General features: G+C 39.0%; 1 protein-coding gene across 1 annotated transcript; it reads right to left on the bottom strand.

The window, feature by feature from the left end:
- Positions 1–2,466: 2,466 nt before the first annotated feature.
- Positions 2,467–9,099, bottom strand: and2 (actinodin2). The gene is made up of 5 exons (XM_055228247.1): positions 9,030–9,099; positions 7,622–7,663; positions 5,855–6,021; positions 3,814–4,746; positions 2,467–2,898 (listed from the first exon to the last, which is right to left on the bottom strand). The coding sequence occupies exons 1-5, from the start codon at positions 9,085–9,087 to the stop codon at positions 2,467–2,469; spliced, it is 1,632 nt and encodes a 543-aa protein (XP_055084222.1). The 5' UTR covers positions 9,088–9,099.
- Between the last annotated feature and the right edge of the window lie 249 nt (positions 9,100–9,348).

Here is a 9,348-nt window from a genome sequence, read left to right as displayed (position 1 = left end):
TGCATAGTGCTCCAGTAAAGCTCTTGTTTGTTAATGATTAAACTTGAACATGTTGTAAGTCATAATACAAAAATAAAAAGCAGATTCAAAAGTTTTCATTTGCAGTTTGACAGAGTAGCTCCCCCTGGTGGACACAACCACACAAACAGACTACGCTCACTTTACTTCCACTATGATTAATAAACCGTGTCCACCATTCACCAATATTTATTCATTTTGACAACAAATGCCTAAACCTGCCCAAACTTGCCTCACCATAAGTGCATTTTAGGACCACTACAATTATAGACATACTTTGGGTCTATTTCATGTTGGTGGCTACTTATTACTGGGCCGTTAAAGCTGTCAGTGATGCAGTAGACTAGAGGTTGCCAGGAGTTGTACAAAAAAAAACTTCCTTATTGAAAAGCACAGTGCAGCAGGACCAGCCCACAAACATCTATCAAACATAACCTTTAAAAAACAGGGGAGAGGAAATGTGCGGTCCAAAAGTGGTCCACACACTGCAAACATTGACAAATAGATGGAGAAACAAACTTTTTATCAATAACCTTTAGGTGATGGAGGTGAAAAGCAAAACTAGATTTATGATGCTGCCCTGTAAGATATTAAAGGTGACGGGAAAGTAGTTTGAAAAATGTTTCCTTTCGTTGATATATCCTGGACCATCCATGGATTTCAGGGGGATGAAAAACTGGTACTGTTGCCATAGCAATCAACAACTTAAAAACTTTGTTGGGTCAAAATGGTGCCTATCCATGGGTTTCAGAATAATAAAAAAGTTGCCATTGCCTTATTAATTAACATTTTTTAAACTGAATGGATATTTTGAATGGTGCAAAGTCCTCAAAATGTCACTTATAAACAGGAAGCAGAAACTAGGAAAAGTATAGTATAAAGTGTATATGAAAAAAATATCTAAATCATCTTAAAACGTAAGTAGTTACTGCTCTTTCTGTAATGAATTAATGAATTGCTATCACTATTAAATTAAAATGTGATGATAAGGCTCTCATTTGCCCTTTATATAACAGGAAATGTGTTGTAACTATTAAAATTATCTGTACAGATTCAATTGATGATGGCTCACGTTCATTCACATATCGGGCTCACACACTTAAACAATATAAACAATCTTACTGTAGATAGTGGCACCAATTTTAGTGGCACCTTAATGTGATTCTGTGTTTATTTAGCCTATATATAAAACTCCAAAGCATTGAAGAAACACAAGTTATAGTTTAATACCATACTGTGTTATATTCCAGGCAAATAGCATCTACACAGAGGCAAGTACTATTGGATTCCTCTAAAGTTGTGATGATAAAAAGTACAGGTACAGAGGTTAAAAAAAAAAAAAAAATACTCAACTAAAAGTAAAAGTATTAGGTAAAAGTATTAAATTACCTGTTTAAAAATATACTTTAAGAGTAAAAAGTGAAAGTATTTCACACAAGAGTTGTTAATTTGTTAAAATGTAGTGAAAATAATACATATTTTGGTCAACAGCTGCAATATGAATCAATTTCTTTATTTTTCTTATGAATTTTGTGTATTTATGTTTGTTTGCTCAGACTCAAACTTCAGGTTGTTACCAAAAACATGGTAAAAATAACCCCTCAAATCATATGAAAAGTACTTTTTACTTTGCTGTCCTGTTAAAAAATGTAGCGGAGTAGAATGTACAGATACCTGCTCTCAAATGTAGTGAAGTAAAAGTGAAAAGTATCCACTGTAAAACTTACTTAAGTGAAGTACAGATAACAAAAAATTCTCCATAAGTACAGTACTTTACTACATATACTTCGTTACCTTCCACCACTGATTTTAACTATATAATTTTGCTGTTTAATTCAGCCAACAGCCATTGAATAAACATTAGAAACCCAGATAAAAGAGCTTTTTATTATTAATTAAAACTTTTGAAAACACACAAGACACTGAGGTTAAAGGTGTCATAAAACAGTGGAAAAACATTAAATAGACAAATAATGCACAGAAAACCCTAATACAAACTACAAATGTACAACTCCCACAACTACACCAATGACTAAGGCTCTATACAGGCTAGCTTCTACATATTTAATTACATATGCATTTCAATTCACATCATTTGATACACTTCTATTGCCCTGGTTGTCAGACGTGCTGTTACAGTAGGTTGGGATTACAACATCCTACTTTCAAATGGAGGGAAGGAACCAATATTGCTCTATGGAAAAAGTGGTGTTTGAATAGCATCACTACTTTTTGATAAAATTGTGAAAAATAATCATAGTTAATTTGTACTGACACAGAAGACATCAAACTTCATGTTGATAGGTCCAGTAATCACGGAGATATAAAACATAAAGTCTGACTTGCCTTTTAAAATATTGACTTAAATTAACCCAACTTTTTAATTACCTTGGTTTAAAAAAAAATGAGAACTATTCACCAAAAATGTCCAAGAATATCCTAAACTTTCTATTGGCTTTTGCTTATCACACCTTTCAGAAACTCATCAAATGACGATGGGCTGGGGTCATCTGCTACAGCTTGTTTCTCCTCAGCCAACGGGGCAGCTTGCTCATCTGCAGGGGCTGGACTATCGGCTTCAGGAGCGGGGCTATCAGCTTGAGGTTCGGACTCAACCTTCCGCAGACGGCAGTTGTAGTCGTATTCAGGATCACAGTGTGGATCAGGGAAAATAATACCATCTTTGATAGTTTTGGACGCGGTGCCAGGTGGGACTACAAACTTACCACAATTTGGGTCGAAGGGGTGGCAGAACGGTTTGGGAGGGGCCTGTAGATCGCCTTTGGTTGCAGTATCCAGGGGGGTGCAGTCTTTGTCGTAGTGGACGTAGCAATCGTAGCCCTCCTTGGTCTTGCCCGGGACCCCCAGCTGGTAGCGGACCTGGGTGGGTGGTTGATGGTTGGTGATGAGTTGTGGGGTTCAAATAGACGTATATCAATGTATGTCAATCCAATCACCACAAGAAATGGAATTACTTCTGCAAACACCCAGATACATGGACAAGAGTCAGAGGAAGGCAGACTTATATATGGTTTATTGAACTTGGATATAGGTGAGATGGGTCCCATATAAATAAAGAAAAAATTTATTTGGAGCAGGAGCATTGTGACTCTTTCGTCAGCTATTTTTGTTTAGTTTGTAAAAAAAACTAATCTTCTCAGTTTATCGTAGAAATAGAACAAATGATATTTCAATTAGAATATTAGAACACTTTGCTTTCAAAATTTTTCATATCAAAATAGACAAAAAGTACCAACTTAATCCAGCCATGAAACAGAAAAAAACAGTTTGTATCTTTTAGTGCATTATTTACCACTGTAAAAACTGAAGGATGTTAAATCATAGGGCATTTCCTCCTAAAGTTCATGTTTTGGTTTTGAAACTATTTCTTACCATTGCAAAATGATGACAATTCCTTGGCACTACATAATATATTATTGGACATTTCAATAGTGTTCTTCCCACCTGGTACTAGACTTCTAACATGTAGTTGTTATTACGGACTATTACCAGTTTAAGGTTTCAACACAGTTCATGGCTTTATTGGTATATTTAGACGTTAACATGGGTTGATAATGGTGTGTGAATGCCATTTACCAAAACATACATTAACTCCATTTGTTTCAGGTGATTGGTTTGAATATTATAAACAGCAAGCATCCTACAAGACCAATTTGATTTCACTTTCAAATGTAATCACCAAGTTAGAATAAAGCACAGTTCATAAACAAGAAAAATCTAAATTATCCCAAAGTGAGTACCCGCTAGATTCCCAATAAGGAGACTTGTTCAGACCTGATGCTCGGGGATCTGTGGAGGTGGTCTGCGCAGGGCGGCGGCCACGGTCAGGAGGCAGTATGGGTCCACGCGAGGGTCGCACGACAGGGGGGCACCTTTGTACGCAGCAGCAGCGACCGGAGCAGGATCCGCGGGGGCATCCTTCATGGGGTACTCTAGGACGGGCTTGGTCAGACCGGACAGCTTGGTGGCGGTGAGTGGATTGCAGCCAGCATCAAAAAGTGGATTACAATGCTGCTCTTTTGGTGCTTCGCCGGAGGTCAGAGGGGCTGCAACGTTGACTACGCAGAGAGGGTCAACATTTGGGTCGCATCCCGGGTACATGAGGTGGTAGTAACCTGTGGGAGCTTTCTGGACCAGAAGGGGCATGCAGTAGGGGTCCTTGGGGTCGCATTTGAGGGCGGCATAGGATGGGAATGGTCCAGGTGCGGGGCGGTATCCATATGCAGCTCTTAAGTGATACTGAAGGCACTCAACATCTTCGGGATTGCAAATTCTGAGAAGTTCTGCTCGTTGCTCTGCGTTCAAAAATGGCTCCAAGACAGGGGCGTAGTGGTAGTAGCCCGTGTGGGATCTGAGGGGCATGGGGAGGAAGGGGGTGAGGATGGGGGCAGGGGCTTTGACAGGTGCGGGGGCAGGTTCAGGTTCAGGTTCAGCAGGCGCAGCAGCGTGCGGCAGGAGAGGGTACAGACAGTAAGGGTCAATGTATGGGTTGCAGAGATGGACGGCAGCGGATTTGATTGGGCTGGGCATGACCACAGCAGCCTTGGGTTTGCTGGTGGACTCCGCGATGCATTCTGGGTCATCGGAGTTGGCGCAGTTCTTATAGATCTCGCTCAAGTGGGCCAGGTAGTGGTTAAAGGTGGGGCCTTCCTCAGAGCGGTGCTTATTCTGCAGGTAGGCCACGTATAAGCGGTCCAAATCCTCCACCTAAATACAGGCAATTATATTAAAATCAATCTTTAAAGATGCAATATGTAACTTTTCTGGTGGACTGTGCAACCTGCTTGTCTTGAATATTTTGTTGTTTTGCTTGGAATGTTCTACAGTATGGCAGTGAACATTGAACATTTATTTCCATGGAGACAAGTGAGTGATGCTGCCAAGTCATGTTACAAATCTGTGGAGATTTGACTCTGCTCTCAGTTTAAGTGAATGTTTTTCAATGTGTTTTTGTGCAATAAAAACACCTGGTACTGAATAAATGCAAGATAGCTTTAAATGCCATACTGTGGAACACTCCAAGGAAAGCAACATCTCCAGGCTTAGAGTTTTTAAATAGACTTTACAATGTCTATGCTCAACAAAAGCAAGAAAATAGGGTTAAAAAGCTCATTATTCTAAATACTTGACTATTCTTCTAAAGCCGTATGCATAATCAACAAGGCTGGAATCCATTAGCAGTAGCCTTGACCTTGGAGAGTTCTCAAGGAAGAAAACAAAACAAACCAGGATTTGTTTTTCTCATGTAAATTTAACAATGACTTTATAGTGTCTTAATCAACATCATGTCCGGAAGATTGTTACTTTCTGCAAATAATCAATTCTTTACTTTGTATTTGTTTTTAAGGCAATAAAGTAGTAGGCTTGGTGAGTGCATTGGAAATGGGGTACAGAGAAAGGAGAGCAGTTTGACAAACTTTTGGAGCTAGAACTTTACCAATGAGTCATAAGGCTGCTCATTCTAACGATGAACAGAGATATAAGTACTCAGACTTTCAGCTTATCTATCTTGCTTTTATTCAATTATAGGCATTTTATTACTCAAAAATGCCTTGAGACACATGCATTCTGACTGGGAATGGACTCGCTTCTCCTCAGATCTGACCTCTAACTTGTCCTGGTGGCGTCACTTGGTTGTCTACATGGAGATAGATAAGATTTGTGCCATACTGTGGAAGTCTCGAGGATAAACATCTCCATGGAGACAAGCAGAAAAGTTGCAAAAGCGCCCCTTAAAAGTTCACACTCTTGGCTGAATTCAAACCACATTTTATATCAGTTTGTGTAAGTTAATGAAGGATATAAAGTGACTCACTCCCTCCTGGTTGTGAGTGTCCATGAAGTACTTATACCAGCCCCAGAAGTCGGGGAGCCGTTTGAACTGAGGCACAGCGAACACGCCCGGGACATGTCTCCTGTCACGAACCAGCTTCTTCAGGTTAGACAGCACCTCCTCCTTCACATCCTCAGACACTGCAGGAACTATAGAGACAGGGAGAGAGGGAGGGAGAGGTGTAAAAATGAGGGAAGACACATCACAAGTAACAGCGCAAGATAGAAGAAAGAGTGAAAGAAGGGAGAATGATACAAGGAAGGGACAGAAAAACAGGGACAAACAGAGATGGGTAGAGAGAGGGAGGGAGGGGAGGGAGATTACAAGAAAGAGAGAGACACAGAAGAAAGAAAGAGTAAGAGAGGGGGGCGAGGAGGGGGATTAGAGAAAGCGAGAGAGAGAGGAGAGGGAGAGATGAAAGAAGAGCTAGGTAGAGGAGTGTGGGAGGAAGAAGAGAAACAGAAGAAAGGGAAAAAGAGTGAGGGGGAAGGTTGAAAAGAGAGGGGTAGAGAGAGCAAGGGAACAAAGAGCAGAAGGAAGGGGCAGAGAGAGAGGAAAGGGGTGGAAGAGAGAGGGAGCGCAGAGAGAGAGAACAAATGAAGCACAGAGGAAGAGAGAGAGTTGAAGAAAAGCCAAAGGAGGAGAGAAACAAGGAAAAGGTGAAACAAGAAAGAGGAGAGGAAGAGAGAGGGATAGAAAAGGTGAGAGAGAAAGGGGGGCAGGATAATCACTAATGTGGCCAGATGGGCAGTAAAATTAAACAAGCAGAAGTCTAAAGAAAACTATAAAAGTGCATGTACTTAAAGCCACATGCTAATTTAGCGGTGTGCTGTGAGGAGGCAAAGCTGCTGGCGCAAGCTAAAATGTTTATTACAATAAAACATACAGTCTTGTTAAAGTTTTAGGATTAGTCAGATTTCTTTTTTATTGAAAGAGGTCTATTGTTTACTGACTTGTTATTATTCACATAAAAGGCAAGTGCTTGTTATGCTCGATCAAACAAGTACATATTGTTATGCCCCAAACACAAAATTACGATTATTGTCTGTGACTGAATTCTGTTATTTACTTCCTTTGCTGAAATGCCATATGCACAGGTATTTTTGGTTTCACAGAAGCTTTTGTGGTTTTCTGGTTGATACAGTTTCACAAAAAAAACACATTTGTGAAATCAAAGTTCCCCAACCCTTTGCAAAGGTCCAGATGTATTATGCATGCCCAGCTCTTTATTTTCCTTCTTTCTTTCCTTCTTTTCACATTTATTTTCACATTATTTAAAACCATGTAGGTGTAATGGATACTTCGTCAAAGCCTTATTAGTAATAAAAGTATCATTAAACAGTTTTATGACTTGATTTTTTAAAGCTACCATCTGTAATTAGACTGGCTGACTCACCTTGTTGTACTCTCACATATCACTAGATGATGCTGTGTATGTTACTGCAGTCTAATATTGAGCTTTTGGCCTGATAGAAAGCACAGGTGAGCCTGAGCAAAGACCAGGTGAGAGGAGGGGGGAACAGGTTTCACATCTGCCATCTACTGGTAACAAAAACAAATCAAATAAATGTATAGATGGCAGCTTTAAATGTAGGACATAGCAATATGCTTAAAATATTACATTTATTTAGTCAACATTTGAACAGATAAGTCAACTAAAATGACTTCCTGGTGTCACTGTAAATGAGGAATAAAGGAATAAGGAGTATCCCATTTTTAGTTTATAAGTGCCATTTCTCAGTCTCTCACCTTGTTCAGCTTCATGCTTGACTGGCACAGCCCTCAGCAACTCTGTAAAACACACAGACCACACTGGGTTACATCTCCTCTCGCTCCATCTGTCTCTCTTATTCCTTTCTTTTTCTCTCTGTCCATCTCTTTCTATACTCTCTTTCTCTCTCTTGTTGGTTATAATGCTGAAAAATTATCTCTCTTTCTCCTTCTCTCGCTGTCTTTCTCTCTATCTCTCCCTTTCTTTTCTCCCTCCCCCTCTTTCTCTCTCATCAGAATTATAATTTTTTCTCTCCATTTGTTCTCTTCCTCTCTTCCTTTCCCACTCCTCCTCTTCTCCTCCTCCTCCTCCTTCTCCTCCTCTTCTCTCTCTCGCTCCTTACACATATAAGCTAAGAGGGCTAACATGTCATGCGGGCTCTCCTCTCAGCAGGTGCAGATGACTTCCTGAACATTAAACTCCTGTTACAGACCTGGGCTTTGAACCGCAGCTACGGGAGCCTATTTAAACCAAACTTGTAAAAGTACAAAGTGAGGCCCTCACACAAACTCATAATCTGTATTGTAAAAAACACACCGGGGGGGATTAGGTTCCACGTCGACACATTGTATTTTTTAGAATTATATTATCAAAACTTGCACAACAACAAGGTACATATGTATTGATGTACTGCAAAGTAAATAATTAAGAACAATGTTTTAGGTATGTGGAAAGGGTGTTTTCAGATTTATAGTATTAAATGAAGTAACATTTGTTCTGTCATTGCAAGAATTCCCAATAAGATTTGTTCCCAAATTACAATGTACTTGATTTAATTAAGGGCTGAATGTTAAATGTAAAACTAGGATTAGGCCTAGATGATGATGAAAGATATCTTAAATATAGAGCTCAAGATTTTGCAAAAGTTGTATTTCCGGTATATTGAATGTAATTATCAGCATTGTCCAAAGAAAAGCAGAGGACCAATGACACATGCTTGAGGTTGGACTGCATATACTAGATTAGATGTTATTTCATTCATGCTTGGTCTAAAAAAAACTTAATTTAAGCAGCTTTACCTTTAAAAGCCACTAATATATTTTAACGCAATGCAAAATTTACATTTTAGCTTTTCAATTTTATATTAAGCAGTCTGTCTGTATCGTGTTTGTGCGACACTGATACTGTATTCTGAAAAGGACAAAGCAAGTTTGTGTGGGGGGGAAGTATCCATGTGCAGAATAATTGTTTTCTCAAATGTATTAATTAGAAAGTGGACAAAAAAAATAAATTCACCAGACATGTGGGTGTTTGCTAACAAACTCTATCCTTGAGGAATAATTATCAAGTACCTTAACACACTCCATTTCTCAATTACTATTATTAAGGTAACACATGCAGTCTTAACTTAAATGGATAATTGAGTGCTAATTGTTTAATTCTTACCTGGCAACACAACAAGCCCTAGGAGTACTATTGTGTGGATTGCAGATAGTTGCGCCATTTTCTAGTTTTGTGCCTCCTGCAAAACAAAAGATCAGCAAAGATTAATTTATGAAGGTGGCAAATAGGCACTGACCACTTAAATTTTTATTTCTTGGATTCAGAAAACATTTTGGGTTTGTTACAAAGCACTACTGACAGGTTTCAATGTATCTCTTTTGTAATTTAAAGAAAGGATATATGATAATGGATGAAAACATTTAATTCTACTAATTTTGCAGGGGAAAAGTATGTTGAAACCATCTGGAAATTACTTGAAACA

The sequence above is a fragment of the Periophthalmus magnuspinnatus genome, chromosome 17, assembly GCF_009829125.3.
Source record: "Periophthalmus magnuspinnatus isolate fPerMag1 chromosome 17, fPerMag1.2.pri, whole genome shotgun sequence".
Taxonomy (NCBI): Eukaryota; Metazoa; Chordata; class Actinopteri; order Gobiiformes; family Gobiidae; genus Periophthalmus; species Periophthalmus magnuspinnatus.
Note: the sequence above shows the minus strand (reverse complement) of the source record. Positions and strands in the feature narration are given on the sequence as shown.

Excerpts from the sequence above, each read along its gene's own strand:
- and2 (XM_055228247.1), bottom strand. The coding sequence starts at position 9,087 with ATGGCGCAACTATCTGCAATCCACACAATAGTACTCCTAGGGCTTGTT. Across the intron at positions 7,664-9,029 it reads AGGGCTTGTTGTGTTGCCAG|AGTTGCTGAGGGCTGTGCCA; the intron begins GTAAGAATTAAA and ends TGTGTTTTACAG. Across the intron at positions 4,747-5,854 it reads ACACTCACAACCAGGAGGGA|GTGGAGGATTTGGACCGCTT; the intron begins GTGAGTCACTTT and ends GCCTGTATTTAG.